General features: G+C 36.9%; 1 protein-coding gene across 7 annotated transcripts; it reads right to left on the bottom strand.

The window, feature by feature from the left end:
* Positions 1-13,790: 13,790 nt before the first annotated feature.
* On the bottom strand, positions 13,791-20,994 carry LOC149385503 (Phototropic-responsive NPH3 family protein). 7 transcript variants are annotated; one of them, XM_089625765.1, is made up of 7 exons: positions 20,636-20,994; positions 20,054-20,194; positions 18,096-18,252; positions 17,920-17,989; positions 16,876-17,289; positions 15,222-15,923; positions 13,791-14,579 (listed from the first exon to the last, which is right to left on the bottom strand). In XM_089625765.1, exons 3-7 carry the CDS (start codon positions 18,152-18,154, stop codon positions 14,184-14,186), a joined length of 1,641 nt encoding a protein of 546 aa, XP_089481891.1. In that variant the 5' UTR covers positions 18,155-18,252; positions 20,054-20,194; positions 20,636-20,994; the 3' UTR covers positions 13,791-14,183. The 7 variants fall into 7 exon arrangements, with proteins under 7 accessions (XP_089481891.1, XP_089481890.1, XP_089481892.1 ...); XM_089625764.1 differs by having other exon boundaries at positions 20,142-20,194; XM_089625766.1 differs by lacking the exons at positions 20,054-20,194; positions 20,636-20,994 and adding an exon at positions 19,551-19,826.

The raw sequence follows: 20,994 nt of genomic DNA, 5'->3' as shown, positions 1-20,994 counted from the left end.
ATGGACAACATATTGTCTTGCTTCAGTCGAGGCGTGGCCATCAAAAACCTGTTAAATGTTTCATCTAGAAATGGACGATTGTGAGGCTGCCAATTTCATGATCCACGTCTTTCACCAAGGCCAACTTTGGACCACCTTTCGGCTACAACCTCATTCAACATCTCCAGTGAGCATCAAAAAGAAGAATATATAGATCTGTGTATAAGGATTTGTTTGCTTTGGTATGTGTTTGTTTGTTTATGTAATATACATATTAATCTATTCCGTTTTTGTGTGTATGTATTCTTGTATGTATTAACAGTTATTTACTAAAATGAACCTTTATAAACATATAAATGTGATACGAATATTAGTTATTTTTTTTAATATGATTATTTGAAGAAGAATATGAGAATAAGAAAAACAAGAGAGAGAGAGAGAGAGAGAGAGAGAGAGAGAGAGAGAGAGAGTATTTAAACATAATCAATTTCTAAAAATGTGGATATGAAGCTAGTAACTATAAAGGTATTTTGGTATTTATTCATTCGTTTATTTTCGTTAATGGCCAGAGCCACGAACTGTTATTCCATGGTCGAATGAGTTATACATGTTTGTTTCTTGAATTTTCAAGAAATTGCACCTCAAGCAAATGTAAACACCCATCATGTCGTAGATTTGTTATCTTCGACACTTGATATCCAACTCGCATCGGTATATCATTCTTGAATGGCAAAGAACTATCCATTTTGGAGGCCAAGACTCTTGATCTTCAAAAGAAAACCAAGAATTCTTCATATAGCCTTCCAATGCCCGGCACTTAGGTTGCTAGTAAATCTACTCATTTTACTAATAACAAATGTTTTATTTGTTCGAGTACATTGCATTAAGTACATATGACAACTAACAACATTAGTGTATTCCAATTGAGCCACGACTCTTCCATCATTCTTTTTCAAGTTACACTTGGATCAAAATGAGTGACCGCTTCCTTGAACTTTAAATGTTTGAACTTGTCAAACACTTTCTCAACATAGTGCGATTGACTAAGTTCATAACCACCACTGATTCTACGTACCTTGATACCCAAAATAGTCAACTTGTGGAAGATAGAAACCTCTTCGTTTCTAATATTCCTTTCATCTCATTGCTAATGATCAACATATCGTCAACATAGAGACATAGGAAAATCATAATGTTACGACGCACCTCACTTATCACAAACGTTATGAACAAATCCATTCGAAAGTATGACCAAGTCAAACTTTTGATGTCATTGTTTGGCTACCAACTTAGCCTTGTAAGTGTTAATAGTACCATCACTATGATACTTCTTTCGGAACACCCACTTACATCCAATGGGTCTCGACCCTTTGAGCAGATCGACAATCTCTCAAGTGTGGTTTGACATAATAGAATCCATTTCATCTTGGATAGTATCCTTCCAAGGCAGAGTCTAAAAAAACTACAAGATTTTTTTGAGCAAAATTCTCTCTATTTTCCTCTACTATGTAAAAGGAAATAAGTTGAGAATCTATTTTGTCAGGTCATAGATCCTAAGTCTTATGGACTCTCTTGCTTATCCGAAGTTCGATTTGTTCTACAACAACCCTAGGAGAACTCTCATCTCGAGGTTCTTCACTCGTGGAGTTTTGAGATTCCTTTTTTTTCGAGTTAAGGTTCTCAAAGAATTCAACATCTCGGGATTCTACTATGCATTAGACTCTAAATTTAGAAGTCTATATGCCTTGCTATTCGTAGCATAGTTAACAAAAGTACTTCCTATCCCTCGAGGATCCAACTTTGTCTTTTTAGGATCCATATTTTTGTTGTAGGTTAGGCATATCCCCACAATTTGAAATACTCAATATTGAGCTTTCGTCATTTACATACCTTGTACGGAGATATTTAAGTTTTATTTAAATGAATTTGGTTTAAAATATGACATGTAGAAAGTAAAGCTTCACCCCACAAATTAAAAGGCAATTCAAAATGCATTAACGTAGCATTTATCATATCTTGAAATGTCTTATTTTTACGTTCGGCTAAACCGTTTTCTTGTGGTGTACGTGGTGCGGAACATTCATGAACATACTATTTTCTTCACTAAAAGCATTAAAATCATTAGAAAAATATTCTCCACTCATATCACTTCTAAGGACTTTAATATTAACTCCTAATTGATTTTCTACTTTAGCCTTATATACCTTAAAAGTATTAAAAGCCTCATCTTTATGTTTCAACAAATAAACATGCGTAAATCTAGAGTAATCCACTACTACAAATATAGGCATCGGGTGCGACATTGTCGCACCCGAAAGTTCTTCGCTACAAGTCGCACCCGAAGTCGCACCTATTTGACTTCAGAAAATCTCAAAAAACGAGTATTAGGTGTGACATGTCTCACCTAATACGTTATTTTAATTAAAAAAAATTTACAAATTTACAGCGGGGCTGAGCTGGCTGGTGAGGGCGAGACCGGCGAGGGCGAGGGCTGAGGCTGGCGAGAGCGAAGGAGGAGGGGCAGCGAGGGCGAGACCGGGACTGTGACAGGGCAGACACGGTCGTCGCGGTCTTGGATGGAGGAGGTGCTCTGTTGGAGGGCGGAGAGAAAAATAGGTCACGGTATTGGGCGGCAGAGGTGCTCGGCGTGTGGAGATGGTCAAAGGAGGAGCTCGGCGGAGGTAGTCGAAGGAGGAGCTCGTGTTTGACGACGTGTGAATGGCGAGCTCCGGCGCAGAGGAGGGGCGGTGAACAGAGGGACGAAAGAGAGAGAGAGAGAGAGAGAGAGAGAGAGAAGAGAGAGAGAGAGAGAGAGAGAGAGAGGCTATGTGAAGAAGAAGAAGAAAGAGCGGTAGTTTATAATTTTAACATATCGCACCTGTTGAGTGTATTGGGTGCGACATGTCGTACCTATTGAGTATATAAGGTGCGACATGTCGCACCGGATACTAAAAAAAAAATTCAATTCAAGAGAGTGAAAATAAGAGGAGGGATTTTAAGCCCGCCTAAAATTTTTAAAACTTTTAGGTGCGACATGTCGCACCGGTTAGTATTAGGTGCAACATGTCGCACCCAATACCACTTAAAATGAGCGAAATTTTTGGTTTTCTTGAAAGGTATTCGGTGCGACATGTCGCACCCAATGACCATTTAGGTGCGACATGTCGCACCGGATACCCTTCCGTACCAGTAAATGACATTTGTAGTAGTGATCATCGATAAAGGTAATAAAGTACCGATTTCTCCAATGGGTTAAGATGCCATTAAATTCGTATGTGTCCAAGTGTATAAGATCTAGCAACTAAGAATTTATCTCTATACTATAAAAATGTTTTTTTTTTAATCATATTAGATTTCTCAAAAATTTCACATTTATCAAACTTATTAAACTTGCACGAAATTAAACCACATTTAATTAATCTTTTCATAGTGCATTCCAATATGTGCTAGTCTATTATGCCATAAAAAACAGAATTAAGCATATAAGCAAAAGGATTTCATAAATAACATTGTCAATGATACAAAGTTTGACCATTCCTTCACCATTACCAACAAATACACCATTACGGGTCAAGATAAGCTACTCATACATAGATTTGATCCCTTGTTTGCCTAAGAGATCACCACTAACAATGTTTCTACTCAATGTTGGGACATGGAGAACATTGGTCAAAGTTACCTTCTTCCCGGATGTGAAGTTGAGATCCACGTGTCCGATGTCGACGACCTTTGTGCGATGCTCGTTTTCCATATGAAGTTCTTGTCCACCATTGACTTCTGAATAGGTGTTGAAGGTAGCCCTATCGTAGGTTACATAGACGGTAGCACATGTGTCGTACCACCACCCTTGAACCTTCCACTTGGCTGCCATGAGTTCGCTCACCGTAGCGACTATGTCTCCATCGGCCATAGTGGCGTCGACCGTCTTGCAGTGTCAACAATCTCGAGCGTAATGATTGAGTTTGCCACACACACGTAGCGTCCCCCTTTGGCTCCCTTGGATGCAGACATGTTGCCAAACCAGACTTGCCGGAATGCTTGAATTTCTTCGAGTCTTTTTTGGAAACCAATGAACTTCCTTTGTCATCCCACTTTTTTTTTGCCTTTCATGCTCACGGCTTTGGCCTTGGAAGTTTCGGTATCCATCGCCTTCTCTCTCATCCTTGATTTCTCCTCGATTAGAAGATTTTTTTGGATTAGCTCCAAAGAAAAATCCTCGGTGTGGTGAAGATGTTTCTTCGAATAGCCTTTCAACGAATTGGAAAACTTTGCAATTATTGTGCCAACTTGGAGAGTCTCCGAAACATCTATCCCCACCGTCCTCAATGTGTTGACAATCACTTGCAATTCATGCACTTGATCAATAATAGGCTTATCATCAAACATCTTGAAATCAAAATAACTCGAGATAACATCTTTGAACTAGTACTTTTGATGCTTCTTCCAATCTGCCTTGACTTCTTATGGCACAATAACTTCGTCGGCTCCGGGATGGGCTCCAACGTTGGGTCCAGCACAACGAAGATCTTCATGGCAAAGAGGAAGAACCAAATCTTGTCTTGCCAGCGGTTGAAGTTGGTTCCGTCGAAGCATTCCAACTTGACTAACTCCCGGTTCACCACTTTTAGGCTTGAAACATACGCCTCGGTTGCCATCGCATAAGCTACTACAAGATTGTTTTGAAATTCTTCGAAGGTGAATACATCTGGGCTTGAATCACACATGAGATGCGCTTTCCTTATAATATCTCTTACACCTCGAAAGTTTCTTGAGGTCATAGACAAGAATACCACAGTAGAAGACAAACCTGAATACGACTGCACCAAAATGCAGTGAAATCATAATGTAATCAAGAATGATTTTTCTGGAGAATGTGTTTGAGAGAGAGAGAGAGAGAGAGAGAGAGAGAGAGAGAGAGAGAGAGAGAGATGGGTTCGAAAACCAACGTGGTTTATATAGGAATTTGTACCTGTTCGCGAAAGGTAATGGCAAGCAGTCATATGTGTTCGTTTGAACGATATTTATAGTCGTAAACAACACAATTGTTGGCCAAACGAGTGCTTGTTTCCAAACGACACAACTGTTCGTTCAAAGAAACACTAAAAACGACACAACTGCAGCACCGCGCGTGAGCCCTATGCGTCGCCACGCACTGCAACCACGTCTTCGACTGCGCCGCATTATGGCACCTCCGGCGGTTTCCGAGGTCCTCACGCCGCGACGGCGCCGGCTGGCTTGGCTGGTTATTGGGTGGTCCGATGTCGATGGAGACTCTCGGAGGAAGGAATCGAGCGATCTCCGGTGGGATCGGGCCGGTGCCGGAGTACGTGAACGACGACGCGCCGCCGGGGACACGTGCCATGACGGTGGAGAACCGGGGCCGGAGTAGGAGTACGACACGTCAGAGGATGAGATGGTTGCTTTGGTGAGATTCGCTACGATCATGCACACTGTAGCCAACAGCACAACCAATAAGCTTCTTTTCATCATCATCATTTCTCACACACTCTTTCTCTCTATCTCTGAAATGAGGTCTAGTTTTGAGCGCTTTGTATAGAGGAATATGTATATTAGGTTTCTGTTGGAATTTTATCGCGTAACTGTTATCCGGAGATAATTTACTACGTGATCGTATATTGTGGTGGTTTTGTTGTTATTTTATCTTACATCATTATTTAGCTATGGATGTATAAGAGACTTGACCGTGCATATATGGGGGTGGTTGTAACTTGTAACTGGCTTAAGTAGTTTCGAAGTGAGTGTTGGTAACGCAACCGTCACGGCGAGAATTGCCATGATAGAGCATGCGAACCGCGCCGTCGTGCCTAAGTGCCTACAAAGAGCCACTAATAGTTTAGCCCTATTTTTGTTGATGGATGTTGTTTTGTCCTCATTTTTGTGTATGAGATATTTGGGTATAAATATTGAATGATGTGGAAGAATGAATATATATTTATGGATTTGGATGCGTGTATGGATATTGAGATTTGTGAATATTTGCAGGTTTTTGAAACCGCAAAACAACAACACTTGAATGAAAAATGACAAAAAAAAATGTTAGAAATGACTATTCATGAAACAGAATCCCGCCGTGACGGCAAAAATACTGGACACAACATGGTTTTTTTAATACTTATTAATTAATAACCATGATGGTCTTTTTCCGTCGTATAATCAACTCCTACCTGATGTGTAACATAGAATGACGTCATCAGTGCACGTCACGACGGACGAAATTCTCGTCCGACAAACTACGTGACTTTGGACATCATGTCTCATGACGGATGAAAATCACGTCACGATGAGGGATGATCATAATACGAAGGATAATGACCGTCGTGGAATATCTGTGGATTTTCACTTGAACACGTCGCGATGAATAAAAATAACAATGTACGACGGATAGTGACCGTCGTGAATTTCTAACTTTCGCCGTGACTCGATTTTTCATGTCGCGACGAGCTGATCAAACGATGATTATTGTGTGTCGTATATACAAATCGTCACGACGCCAGATTGATACCGTCGTGACTCTAGAGGTGGTCATCACGACGTAATTGTATATTGACGCGACGAGATATCGTTTTTAAGCAATTTCAACGACGAAAAAAGACCATCGTGGAAGTTGACAATTCAATTTAATATACCATTTCGGTCTTCCCAATTTTAGACTCATACGATGAAGAAAGCCATCGTTTTAAGACGGATTTCATTCCGTCGTATAATCTGAGACAATGGAGGCTTCAACATGGACAGAGACCATCGTGGAAACGTTTAAACGACAATTTTTGTCCGTCGTTGAAGTCAAAATTTGTACAAGTGAAACCTATACGCTCGAGCCCGACGTCGCGCTTGCTTGCGCAAGCAACGCGCGCGAGAGAGTGACAAGTGACACTCCATAGGCTTCATAGCATTTAATAAAGGTTATTGATTAGAGCATATATAATTAGCTCAAATCTTTAGCGTTTGTTTGATGCAAGACTCTTTCTCACACATATATTCTCTCACAGCCCCCTATTTTATTCTTTAGTGAACAATTAAAAAAAAACTATTATCAAATGTTTTTTTTAAAACATTATCATCGTTCATATATTATATATATTGATGTTTGTGACCTTTCAAAAAAAAAAAAAAATACTGATGTTTGTGATTATTTGTCTATTCGTGAAACTGGACACTCTTTTATTCATCGTTATATTTCCTGACTTCTCACATAACCACGATACAATATGTGTTTCCTTTTCTCGTAGAACAATAAAGAGATTGTAAATATTGTTTGAATCTCCCGACCAAACCAAGTACACGGATCATCATCTAGAACAATTGAATTCAAAATCGTCATCGATTTTTATAGTATTATATCAAGCCATTTATTTATACAGTTAAAGACTTCGTTTATTCTTATGGAACTTCCATAAATCTTTTTTATTATTCTAATATACTTTTTGTTATTTACCATTTTGAGTCTTTGACAATCATATCCTTATCAAGTATTAAATAAATATATCTACAATTTAATGACTATCTTTTTTTATTCAAATCCATCACTATATATATAATCTACCCCCTATAAATACGAATACGCCCGACACATATAAAAACATTAGATAAACATAATAACCTCTCTTATAATTCTCAATTATCTCATCAACCAACCATGATTCACCGTATTTTACTCCTTGTTGCCGTATTGTTGTACGCTAGCGGAAGCCAGGGAAGCGGTCCGCTTGAAAATGTAACGGTCAAAATAACAAACGGCATTAGCCCTAGCACAGCGTTGACCGTCCACTGCAAGTCAAAAGACGACGACCTCGGGCCCCACGTCCTCCAGAACGGACAGGTGTACTCGTTCAACTTCAAAGTCAACTTTTTTGTTACGACGCTGTTCTTCTGCAACTTCCAGTGGAAGTCGGCACAGGGAATGATCGAGAGCAAGAGCTACGACGTCTACGTGGCGGAAAGAAGGCTCACGTGTACAAAGTGTGAGTGGACGGTCCACGCAGATCAAATTTGTCGCTATAGCCCAGGGTTTAAGACTTTCGACTGCTTTCCTTACAATAAGAATTGATTTTAGAGTCTTGTTTCGCTTTCGTGGCTTTGTTGGATCTCTTTTCTAAATTTTTCAATATAAAAGAACAAATGGCATGTCGAAAGAATGTTTTTATTTGTTTTTCTCTTTTAGCTTATTATCATGCAAATGCAACGATTATCTAGTTATCTTTATGAAACAGACTTAAAAAGTGGAAATTATAACGACCAGGCAATAGAGCCCTTGTTTTATTTATATATGAAGAGTAGCTTGATCATAATGCAATGCAACGAAGAAAAAAGGAAAGAAAAAAAAAAGAACTCTCCCTTGGGGTGGACTGAGAGCGTCCTCGGCATGGATTGGCATGTTTTGTCTCGCCATCTTGCTCGAAGAAGAGGGGTTAGTACTACCAAATACGGAACTAGGAATTCAAGTCGAATGTGACCAGTAACAATATAATCTTATAAACATCATATAAATAATTCTTATCAAAGTAGGAGACACTCGTGTATGAGCCACCACGACATATGTGGTTGGTCACTCGCTAGGGAGGGTAAATTTTTGCAATATAGAATCCCGCATAGGCATAGCCATTTTTTCTCAGCCTTGTTTACTACGGGTGGCTGTGTTTCTTTTTTAATGTAGTCACAAATCAAATTTAAGGGAAGATATAAAAAAATGGAATTTGTGGGTAAAAAAATTAAAAGTATAACCTAATGTATAAGAGAAAATTGATATTTTATACCAAAATAATAACAAAAAAAAGTATTTCATATATATAGGCTACTTTAAGTATTGGATTACTATACACATTTTATCAAAGCAGACAAATTAAAAATGAGAAATTATTGACACATCTATTACCATTTGATAATTCATTTTTCATTTTTCACCAAAACACTAATTTGGTCAATTGATCTCCTAGTAAAGAGGAGAGAGAATATATTTTTATCCATAATTACCCTTTTTCTTTACTTTTTTTTCATAATTTTTTCTTCTCTTAGTCTCACATGTGTCAAAAAATCTATATATATTATAAAAAAAAAGTGGTTTTGTTTGATTATTTGTTGACATATATATGATTTCCTCCTAACTGTAGTTCTTGACTCTGCCATTGGATCGATCCTAGTTTATATACACGATGATGAAAAGAGAGTGTAGAGTTGTTGATTAACTTTATGTCATTAAAAAAATGTGGATGGCTTGTAGACATGTCATGTGTCTCTCTGCTTACCAAGAGATACAAGCTTTTAAACAATACTCATGTTAACATCTTTTCCGCAACTTGAATATATCGGAAACGGAAGAACTTGGGCTAAGATTGAGCCTTGCTCGGTTGGGATCATATCACCATGGCTTTGAGTGTTCTTTGGCTTGCCTTGGGGATTTTTTTTGTTGATATGTAGATGAGGTGAAGGAGGATTAAGCTAAGTGGAAGGCTTCTTCAATGGGTTGACATGCAAAGGGTAAAGTAAGTCTTTTCGCTTTATGCATCGGATATGCCGATTCTATTGTATGCTAGAAGCCACATTATTGATCACTCAAGCACTCGTTATTTTCATCATGATTTGACTCCGACTTTGTTTCTTGGAAAGCAATCAAATTTATGCGGTCTCTTGTTCCTAAACCCTAAATATATCTAAATTTCAAATAGTTATGTTACCTTACTCAATGATTTATGTTTTTTTGGTTCTCCGGTTGTTCATGTCCATGGTAATGGCCAAGCACATTGCCTTAAATCTCCTAGCATATATTGTTGAGCTCAATAGTCAGTTTGTTCATGACAAAAAATCAAAACTGGTCTAATCATGTCTTCTTTCGTTTGTTCCCATGACCATTGAGCACTGCCGGTCTTGGGCTAAGGCGGGCTAGGCTGGGTCTAGGGCTCCATATGTGGATGGGCCCCCACAAATTTACACTTTTTGCCTATTTTACGAAAATTTACATTTTTTACCTTAAAAATTTACACTATGGGCCCATTTTTTAAAAAATTTACATTTTTTACCCTGAAAATTTAAATTTTTATTAGTATTATAGGCTCCAAAATATTGAATCGCGTAGGACCCCGGATGAGTTTGGGCCGGCCCTGCCAATGAGCCAACCACTTTTCTATAGCCACGTAGAAAACGACATAATAAATTTTTAGTGTCACCCCGCTTTCATGGCGTTCAAAAAGCATCATCAACTTCTTTTAATGGAGGATTTTGAATGCCATCAACGTCCAAATATACAAGATATAACGATATCGTTCTTGTTCTATTTACCTCCTCAGTATACCCATGAGATATATAATTTATCCATAAATCGAGAGATTGAGCATGCCCGTAACATCAACTCAAACCTCGATATAAAATATAATTATTCACACAATAAATAAAAACAATATCAACGTTCATTTTGTATATACTAATATTTGTGATCATTTCTCTATTTTGGAAACCGTCACTCATTCATCACATTTATATTTCTTGAGTAATTATAATGAGTGTTACTTCTCGTTGAACATAGAAGAAGAGATTGCAGGCAGATCGTGTGTAAATACTCTCTGAATCTCCTGACTAATCAATATTAGCAATACCATTACAAGGAAACAATTATCAACTTTTTCAATAGAATAATCAAAATCGATCGTCAATTTTTATTATAGTATCGATCCATTTATCTATATAATTGAAGACCTCGTTTTAATTTCTCGTGGAACTTTCAGATATATCTAGTTGATTGTGATGCAATATAATATATATATATATATATATATATATATATATATATTTCCCATTTTGGCAAATCATTGTTATTATTATTTTTGCCTCTATTTTAATACATAGCATTCATATCAGATCAGTTCATTAGAGAAAGAAATAAAAACGGCCAATAACCATATTGAACCCAATTTAGTAGGCCAAATAAAATAATTTAATTTTGCGTTATGTAGAAATTGTAAAAAAAAAAAAATACAATGTCTTCTAACTTTTTTTTTATGTAGTACGTAGCATATATATATATATATATATATCTCTCAATTTTGGCAAACATTAGCTCGGTTTAACATTACTTATAAATCATGTTTTATTAACTTTAAAAAAAAATTAAATCATATTTAAGTGTTTGGTAAAAAAAAAAAATTAAGTTGAAAAGTGTTTTTCAATGTATTAACTAAAAATCTAAAAATTATATTTTGAAGCTTTTTAACTTAATTTTTGCTTTTGGCTTGTAGTTTGTTTTTCCAACCTTTTTTATTCTCTTACTTTAACTTTTAATTCTAATTATTTTTATACTCTTTTATAAAATAATTTATTTTTTTACAATTTATAGACACCCACTTTAATATATTTTTTATGTACGAAATAATATCTTATTATCATTATTAATTATATTTTATATAAATAACTATTACTTACAAATATTACTATATATTTTACCAAATACTAAATCTGTTTCTGCTATCAACAAAAGCTATTTTACAATAGATTACAAAACACCTATCTATTTTTTAATATTAACATAGTATATTTGTCATTATTCTATTTATGTAGGGTTATTTAAGTCTTTTACTTATTTGGTTGTACGAGGGTTATATACTCATACTATTGTATTATTATTCAGACTCTCTTTTCTCTCTCTAATCCCTAAATTTTTATTGACAACATCAGCTTTTTCTTACAGCATCTCTAAGCATTTTTTTAAAAGCAGAGCAATGCCAAACCGAGACATTATGCTTGGTATTTTTGCCTCATTTTTCAAACGTAAAATTCATATCAGATCAGTTCATAAGAGAAAGAAATAAAAACGGCCAATTACCACATTGATCACAATTTAGTAGGCGAAATAAAATCTTTTAAATCTGTAACAGTTTTACATTCAATTCCATATAACGGTTTAATCCAATCCACCCCGATAAATACATATACACTCACACAAACAAAACATAAAAGTAAAACACAGTAATATTATATCTTATAATCCTCAATCATATATCTCATATTCAACCATGGTTCACCGTATCTTACTTCTTGTTGTAGTATTGTTGTACGCTTGCGGATTAAGCCAGGGCGTGGCTCCGCTTGAACAAGTAACGGTCGAAATGACAAACGCCATTACCCCTAACACGGCGTTGACCGTCCACTGCAAGTCAAAGGATGACGACCTCGGGCCCCACGTGCTCCAGAACGGACAGATGTACTCGTTCTCGTTCAAAGTCAACTGGTTTTTGACGACGAGATTCTTCTGTAACTTCCAGTGGAAGTCACCGCAGGGTGCGATTGAGAGCAAGTGGTTCGACATCTACGTGGCAAAACCCAACTTCACGTGCACGAAGTGTGAATGGTTGATCAAGGCAGATTCCGTGTGTCGCAAGACGCCCGGGGATCCCAATCTCCAGTGCTTCCCTTATAACAAGCAGTGATTTTCCAGGCTTTCGTTTTCGTGGCTATAGCTCTTTTTTCTTTTTCAATAATAATAATAATAGTAAAAAACAAAAATGCCACGCGATGTAGAAGCATGTGCTTGTTTTTTTTCTTCTTCTTAACCTGTGTATGACACAGGCATTTTATAACTTGAAATTACAAAGACCATGCAACAAAAATAGCCTCTTTTTATTTTTTATTTTATTTTATGAAGAACATGGTCATATAATGCAATGCAACGCGATGAAAAAAAAAACAGAAAAAAGTTCGCCATAAACTCTGATTACATGAAAGAGAAAAAAAAACATTCTAATGGTATTAAATACGAAGTGATAATGCAACAATATACTAATTAAGCGTTTTTAAGCTAACGTAATAAAGATTAACAAAAAAACGGAACCATCTACAAGCACCTCGGATTTTCAACAATTAAGTTTACGCTGAGCTACACAAAATATGTTAATTTCATTAATACCTCTTTTATTTTATGTTTTGATCCTATTTTAAATGCAATTGTAAACAAAAACAAAGTAAAGAGACTGTAAAAAAAAACAGCAACAAAAAAAGTCAAATATCACCGTAAGAGCATCTTCAATTTATATGCAAAAAATTCTCCAAAATGCATATTTGCATCAATAAATATAATATTGTACATCTCCAATCCATCTCTATTTCACATCTCTTTTACAGAATATTTTAAGTATATTATTTCCTCCCTATATTTTTATAATTTTAGTTTTAAACTGTAACTACTTTTATATTTTACAATTTTTTTTTCATATTAATCCAAATATATATATATATATATATTATTAAAAATATATGCAAAAATGCATAAAATAATTATTTGTTCTTATATTATATATAAAACATGCTAATTTACTGATTAGAATCAATGTATTGAAATCAATACGTACGGGTTGTATTTGAATATGCTTTTATAGAATATATGATTTTTAAGTAAAAAATATGTATAAAATTGTAACACAAATTAAAACTAGTCAATTTTTAAAAAATAATATATATATATATATATTAATATATATATATATATATATATATACACACACACACACACACACGCATTAGGTATAAAATTCTAATTATAAATTAAAATCGGATCAATATTATAATTTATTAAAAGCTTAAAAATTAATGCATTAGTGAATAATGGTGATACATACTTGCTTGGATCACAATTATTCATCTATTATTCAAAAGTGGAGAATGCATCCAAATAGAGATGCATTGAACAAAACCTCTAAAACGCAATGTAGTTTAGAAATGGGTTGGCAATGATCTAAATAACGAAATAAATAAATAGAGGAATTTATGAAAACTATATATAAAAAAAAACGAGTGTGCTATTTGAGAATTAAGTTTGATAAGAAGGTGGAGAGGTCATCTCTTCACAAGTTTCACGAACAATTATTCTCTTTTTAATCATCGTCTTAATCTGTATGAGACAGACGTTTTCAAGCATAAATGAGAGACTTAAACAGTTGAAATTACAACGACCAGGTCATAGAGAGCCTCTTTTTTTGTTTGTTTTTTTTTATAAAGAACATCTTGCTCATAATGCAATGCAACCCAATGACAAAATAAAAAGAGCTCGCCCTATAAACCCTGATTGCTTGAATTAAACAATAAAAAAAGCATCTTCTAAATGTATTAAATAAGAAATAAGATAACAATAATGGCAAGAAGATAATTTTTTTTTTTTTTTTTAAAAGAAGAAAAAAAGAGATGGTGATCTACGCTTGGCTCCACTATCTGTCTCTTCCTCTGCTCCCTTTCCGACTCATCATTCTCACGTCCAACTTGCTGGCCGCCGCAAACTCTTCGATCTCTCCTGACCTGTCCGTCCTCCTCGGCGCCGCTCTCCAACTCTCGCCGGTTTCCGATCCGGCGGCGGCGGCGGGGCGGTCGCCGCCGGTGGTGCTGCACTTGTCCTCCGGGGGCTTGGTGGGAGGGTGGAGGGAGAGCCTGGTCATCATGGCGGTGGCGTTGCCTCGCTCTTGCTCGAAGAAGAGGAGCTGTACTACGGTTCGAAGTGGGAGGCGCTCGTTCTTCACCGCGTGGGCCCGCACTTCCGGGGAGAGCTTCTGGCAGTCGAGAATCCGGCACAGCCTCTTCTTCTCCGCCTTGTTCAGCTCCGCGTGGCTCTGTTTTTTTTTTTTTTTACATGTATTTAAATTTCAAGTTTAAGAGGCTAAATGTCATATATAAACGAAATTTTGTCTAAATTTGATTTTCATACAAACTAAATGACACCTGGGGAAATCATATACATTTTGTCAAGACAGATAAATTAAGATGAATAAATAGTAAATAGTTAAAATTTTGTCTAAAATTAATGATTTATTAATTTAATAAGAACTTATAAGTGTCAGATGTCGATGGTAAATTTTATTTCTGTTTTTATTGACACTATAAAAAATTTGGACAATGTGGACTATTTTACTAGAAACTTAAAATTTTAACTCTTTTGCTAATAAATTTCAAATCATAATTTTGTGTAATTTTTTTCATGGAATTTATTGACAAATGAATTTTTTTTAAAGATAAAAAAGAGTATCGAATTTTTTTCATAGAGTTTTAATTTCTTACAACTTTATCCATGAACTAAATTTATTGTTTCATATGGCTAATTTCTATTTCGTCAGATAACTCTAAAACATCAAACGCGACTAAAATACATAAAAAAAAAATAGAGGGGCTAATCACTAAATGTATTAAACTATAGAGGGGTAGCTAAAATGGTATTAAAAAAGGATGAAAAGATTGTAACTTTGTAACGTACGTACCTTGAGGAAAATGTTGATGGCCTTGTAGAGATCATCGTGAGTCTCTCTTCCCAGATCAGGCACTACACACTCAGCCAAAGTCACGAACTTGGAAACAGGCATGTTCACATCCCTTGCCACCACCTGAAGATACCGATCAACGAGCCTCCCGACCTTCCTCAGCGCCGCCACGACCCGCCCCCCCTCCGGCGCCGCCGCCTGCCTCCGGCACGTCGTCATGAAGTTCTCCACCACCTCCGTCACCAGATCCACGTTGTACGCCGAGCCTCCCCCCGACCCCGGAAACACCAGATCCTCCACCGTCGCGTCGTCCAGCTGCGCCGCGCACTTCCGCAGCAGCTCCGACCTGGTGGCGTGCGAGACGCTGCCGGCGCCGGCGAGGAGCCGGAGGAGGAAGCCGGGGGAGACGGAGCCGCGGTCGGCGGGGATCATCCCCACCACGGCCTCGAGCGTCCTCCGAGTGGCGTCGGATGAGGTGGCGGTGGCGGAGGAGCGGGCGTCGGGGAGCCAACGGGAGGCGTACACGTGGAGGGCCTCCCCGATGAGCTGGGGAGGGAGGACGTTGACGGCGCGGACGGCCGTGATCACGCTGCGGAACATGTCCACTTCCAAGTCCGACACGTCCTCCGTCCACCAGTCTTTAGGGACCGGGTCCGTCTTTTTCTTGTACCCCGGCCGAGTGTACGTGTACGACCAATTCACCTGCGTTTAGTGTCGGAGCCAGAAATTCAAGTCAGCGGAGCAAAATTGAGAAAACAAAAAAATTCAAGGGGGGAAACCATGAAAAAATCACATAAATTTGGGCCAAAAATATAAATAATACTAAAATTTTAGAGTAAATATTACAATTTCTAAAAGTTCAGGAGGGGCGTTTGCCCGCCCCTCTAAGCTCCAGGGTAGCTCCGCCCCTGTCTGCATTACATCACGGCCCGATTTACATATCGAGCTTAGCATAATAATTAGTAGTTTCTTAGCAGTGGCGGCCAGTGACGGAGCCAGGTGGGGGCTAGGGTGGGCCAATGCTCCCCCTTAATTTTTGAAAATTATTTTTTTAATCCCAAATTTTTATACTTTTTTTATAATTTTACCCTTAAATTTTACTAATAATTATGTTTTTTACTCAAATTTGTAAGTTTTTTTTTCAATAATGCCCCTCCTAAAAAAAATTTCTCAAATTTGCCCCCCTTGATTGAAATCCTGGCTCCGTCACTGGTGGCGGCCAAGCCGGAATTTGAACTCAAGGGAAAAATTTGATAAAGATACACAAATTATTAAAAAAAAATAAAAACAAATAAGGGGTGTGCCCAGGGATGGAACTAGAAAGCATTTTTTTTTGGGCGGGCTAAAAAAAATCAAAGAAGTTAAATATAGAGGTTAAATAAAGAATATTTAGTAGCTAGTTGCTTATAAATAATAGGGATTAATATGAGACCACCGGATGAATGATATCTACCTTGTTATCTTTTCTTTTTCAATTTTCAAGAAATGCAAAAAATAAATAAATAAATAAATTAAATCAGTTCTTAACGGTAATCCCCGGACAAGGGAAAGGTGCGAAATGTTCTTGGTGTCTATCTTCTCCACTCAGTCTGTCACTGATTTGAATTGAATATCTTAGATGAAGGCAAGTGGAAACGATGATGTGTTTTATTACCTTGTGAGGGTGAGTGAGGATCTTCTCGACGATGGAGTCGATGCACTTCCGGACGATGCCGAGATTGTGGGACCAGTCGGGGAGGCGGAGCGTGGTGTGGAGTGCGAGGATGGAGTCCTTCCAGCCGTCGAGGACGCAGGAGTTGAAGAAGGCCTCCAGCTTGAGCACCAGGTTCCCTTTCTCCACCGACTCCGTCATGCGAAGGAACTTGGCCGCGCACAGGGCCGCCACCACGTTGTGGGCCCCGAGGTCCACCGTGATCCCGTAGCAGAACTTGGCGCACAACTCGAACGCCTCCTCCCCTCCCGGGATGTCGTGGAGCTCGATCCCCGACGACGACGACGACTCTGACTCTGCCGATTCCGAGCACAGCCTCTGCAGCAGCCCGCACCGGGCCACGAGTGCGAACTGCAGCTATCCACATAACCCACCCTCCCACATGAAAATATGGACCACAACCATAAATAACACAAACCGACTAAAATTCACGAGGCCCTGGGACGAAGCCATGGAATTTTTAAATTAGGAGGGCTAATATGCAAAAAAAAAAAAAAAAAAAAAGTTCGGGAGTGGATAATTTATAAATTTTTAGGCGCTGGCATTATCGACATGAAGACTACCCTAGTGACTCCAAATTGTTGGTACAAGGTCCCGAGAATCGCCCTAATTAGACCAGACTCAATTTGGGGTTCGCATTTACTTCAATGCGAGAAAATTTAGGTTTAACTAAATGAGAATGCGTGTATCGAAGAACGAAGCCGGGTATGAAAGGTGGAAAGCAGAGCAGCATTCATTCAATTTTTTTTATTTTTTTTTATTTTCAAGCTAGTTGTTTTACAAAATTACTAAAGTTTGTAAATTTGTTTTAAGTGGTTTAAAAATTTGAATTCATAATAATAAAAATAAAAAAAATAAAAAATTGTGACGAAAATGTAACAAAAAACAACTGATTTAGGACTGTTTTTTACGCCAAACAGAAAAGAAAAAAAGTCCTAATGAGATATTGAAAATTGGATTGGGAGAATGAGTTTTTCAATTGGTCACCTTGTGGAGAAGGAAGCTTATGTTGTTGATGTGTATAGAGAGGTCGCTTGGTACATCTGAGATCAACGTCCTGCAATATTTTTATTGTATTTTTGTACACGGTTTAGTTTAATTAATACGAGTTAAGTAATCTATTGTAATATTTTTTTAAAAAAAAAAAACAGAAAAAAGTGTACCTGACTGCTTCTTCTGTGTAGAATGTGTCTGGTCTGGTTCCAATTTTCATGAACTTCATATTTCCTCTTCTTCTTCTTTGGCTTCTGCTATGTCCTTCTCTTTATATTTGACAGTAATTTACTTCATCACACTGAGAAGATTCCCTTCTAAATGGTTCTGAGGAATAGTGGGAAAGAGGCAGAATCTGATCAATATATAGTGTTTGTATTGTTCACCAAGCGTTCCAAGTAAGAAGAATAAGAAGAAGAAGAAGCAAACAAAATCATGCTCTGGATATGCCTTGGGATTTGTGCATTGAGTTTGGTGCGAAACGAGAAAGTAAAGTAATTACTAATAACATATCAATGGTTAAGTTGCATAGGGAATGAAAATGTAAGAAGCATAATAAAGCTGAATCCTCTGCTTAAAAAAGACTAGAAAGTGTCATCTGTAGAGAGCAAAAAGACTTGGTATTTTCTGCGTGAAAGTTGATTTAAGTACCTCCATTATTATCCCAAGTGGGCAAAGAAATTGGGTTGAGAAAGAAACTTGAAAAGAAGGAAAAGAGAGAAGGAGAAAGGTCAATATCAATATATAAAAGCTATGCATGCAAATCAAGTGCTTATAAATAGTACAACAAAATAATTGAGCAGCGAAAACCATGCATCACCTCAGATTTCATGGTCATGTGTAATATTCTTATCATCTGTGTAATAGCAATAGCCGAATGAAATGTCTCCAACATTTTTTAATGATGAATTGAAATTGTCGTGAAGGACTCAAAAGCGGTAATAGCTTAATTGTTGTTAGCCATGCAAAAATTGTCTCTTGTGTAGTTTGGAAGATATTGCAGGTGATAAATAAATCATGTGGGTGTGTGAGGCTAATTTAGAAGCATGTGAAGACAGCCTCTGTGACTTTGCTCCAAAATTGGTCTCAATTTGTGCCTGTGTTCTGACACTTGTAACAATAACAACAAAATTGGCCAAATTTGAAATATTATATATATATATATATATATAAAATATAGTATAACGGTCAGGTTATTTTATTTATGACTATGCGTAACTCACATGACTGCAAAAGCATAATCACACAGTATATGTCTCTGCATCTCAGGATTAAAGATTATATAAAAATTAAAGCAAACCAATTATGGGGTTTTTTTTCTGATGAATTTCCATTGTTTTATTAGTAATTTAGTACCCTCTTCATGTCAGTGTGGTAACAGAACAATCAATTCCATGGAATTATGAAAGTCAGAAAACTTTTGCTTCTGTTTTTTTCTTTCTTTCTTTCATTTTCGTGACTGTAAAGTATCATCATGGAACTAGACAGGACTCAATTGACGTTCAAAGGTACTCAAAGATGAGAAGAAAAAAAAAGTTAAGAAAATAATTCATGCCGCATGACTAGCACATGAATTATGTTGCATAGGAATAGAATGCAAAAAAATAAAATAATAAAAAGGTTACCATGTTCAACTTCAATGCCTTTTGCATGAGCGCACTTATTGTTTTGCTTATATAGAGTGGACTAATAAATCTCTTGAATCAAAACAGAGTGGACTAAAATATTGAGGGCCTAGAATTATTGATTAACTAGGCAAATATTTGTGGAATGAAAAGGGGAGAAGAAAAAAAAGTTGGTTTCTGGAGGTATTACATATTTTTAAAATCAGTTTGACTTGTTGTAAAGAAGATGGGAGAAAAAAAGTTAGTGCTCCAAACAAAGGACTTATTATGATAAGTTTTTATCATTTGGGCATATTCATCCACAGTAGTCACAAGAAAAGAAACACAAAGGAAAAAGGAAAAAGGAAAAAAAAAATGGAAGTAGAAAACTTAGTAAAGAATCTTTTTTTACAAAGACAAAGAACAAAAGGATAAAACCAAAAAAAAAAAAAACTTGGGATTGAGAGAGAGAGAGAGAGAAAGAGAGAGGCTTGATGGGCATCAAATGGTTGAAGTCTTCTGACCTTTGCTTGGTCTGTGCTTTCACAGACAAAGGAAGATAAAGAGAAAACACACACACCATAGTGATAGTTCTATTGTGGCACAACACACCTTAGCTACTTTTTTCATCAAGACAGCAACAATCCCACATCACTTTCTTTAACCTAACAATAAGGAATCCACTTAATAAATTAATAAACAATAACAGTCAAAATCACTTGGTGCTAATCTCCACATAATGAGATATTTATCCTAATTTCTCCATTTTTGTCCATACTCTTTTGGAGCCTTGTAAATCAAAGCCTGACTTTGGTACAGTTTCCTTTTACCATTTCTTTTCACTGTAAGAAGAAAGAAAGTATATATGTACAAAATCTTCCTCAGCTTTATTTTCTTCTTTAAATTAAAAATATTATTAACTAATTGGGATACTCTATGTATAATATAAGCAAGCCAACATGATTTCTAGCAATCCTGATCACCCACCACAAAGACTACCTTCAATTGCTGATTAAAGAAAAACAACAGACTTATTGGCACTACCATCAAAATAATGGAGCAGAATTGGTAAAAGTAAAGATTATAGGAGAATAAAAAAAACATACCTCTTAACGACAATAATTATAGTGTTGATGTGTTTGATGATACTTGTTGATTGATTTCAAGCCAAAAACAATCACCATTTGGAATGAAAAAGACTGCAACTTTACTCTCTCTTTCCCTCTCTCGGCAATCCAAGAAAGGCCCGGAAGTATTATGATCAGCAAGTGAAACCAAACACAGAGAGGCTTAAAGCTCCAAGACAAAGCTCTCTGAGATGTCTGTGTTGGAGATTCAACGTCAAATGGCTTTCATGCAATATAAGAGAGAGAGAGAGAGAGCTTATTATTCTGTTAAGATCTCAAGATAGCAGCTAGCAAGCAAAGAGACAAACACCAACTAGAGAGAGAGAGAGAGAGAGAGA

Source organism: Urtica dioica, chromosome 9 (genome assembly GCF_054948205.1).
Source record: "Urtica dioica subsp. dioica isolate 48M chromosome 9, U.dioica_male_clone48M_v1_H2, whole genome shotgun sequence".
Taxonomy (NCBI): domain Eukaryota; kingdom Viridiplantae; phylum Streptophyta; class Magnoliopsida; order Rosales; family Urticaceae; genus Urtica; species Urtica dioica.
This window is presented reverse-complemented; position numbering and strand designations above follow the sequence as displayed.

Excerpts from the sequence above, each read along its gene's own strand:
- LOC149385503 (XM_089625765.1), bottom strand. The coding sequence starts at position 18,154 with ATGAAGTTCATGAAAATTGGAACCAGACCAGACACATTCTACACAGAA. Across the intron at positions 17,290-17,919 it reads TAAGCTTCCTTCTCCACAAG|CTGCAGTTCGCACTCGTGGC; the intron begins GTGACCAATTGA and ends TTATGTGGATAG. Across the intron at positions 14,580-15,221 it reads CCATCAACATTTTCCTCAAG|AGCCACGCGGAGCTGAACAA; the intron begins GTACGTACGTTA and ends AAAAAAAAACAG.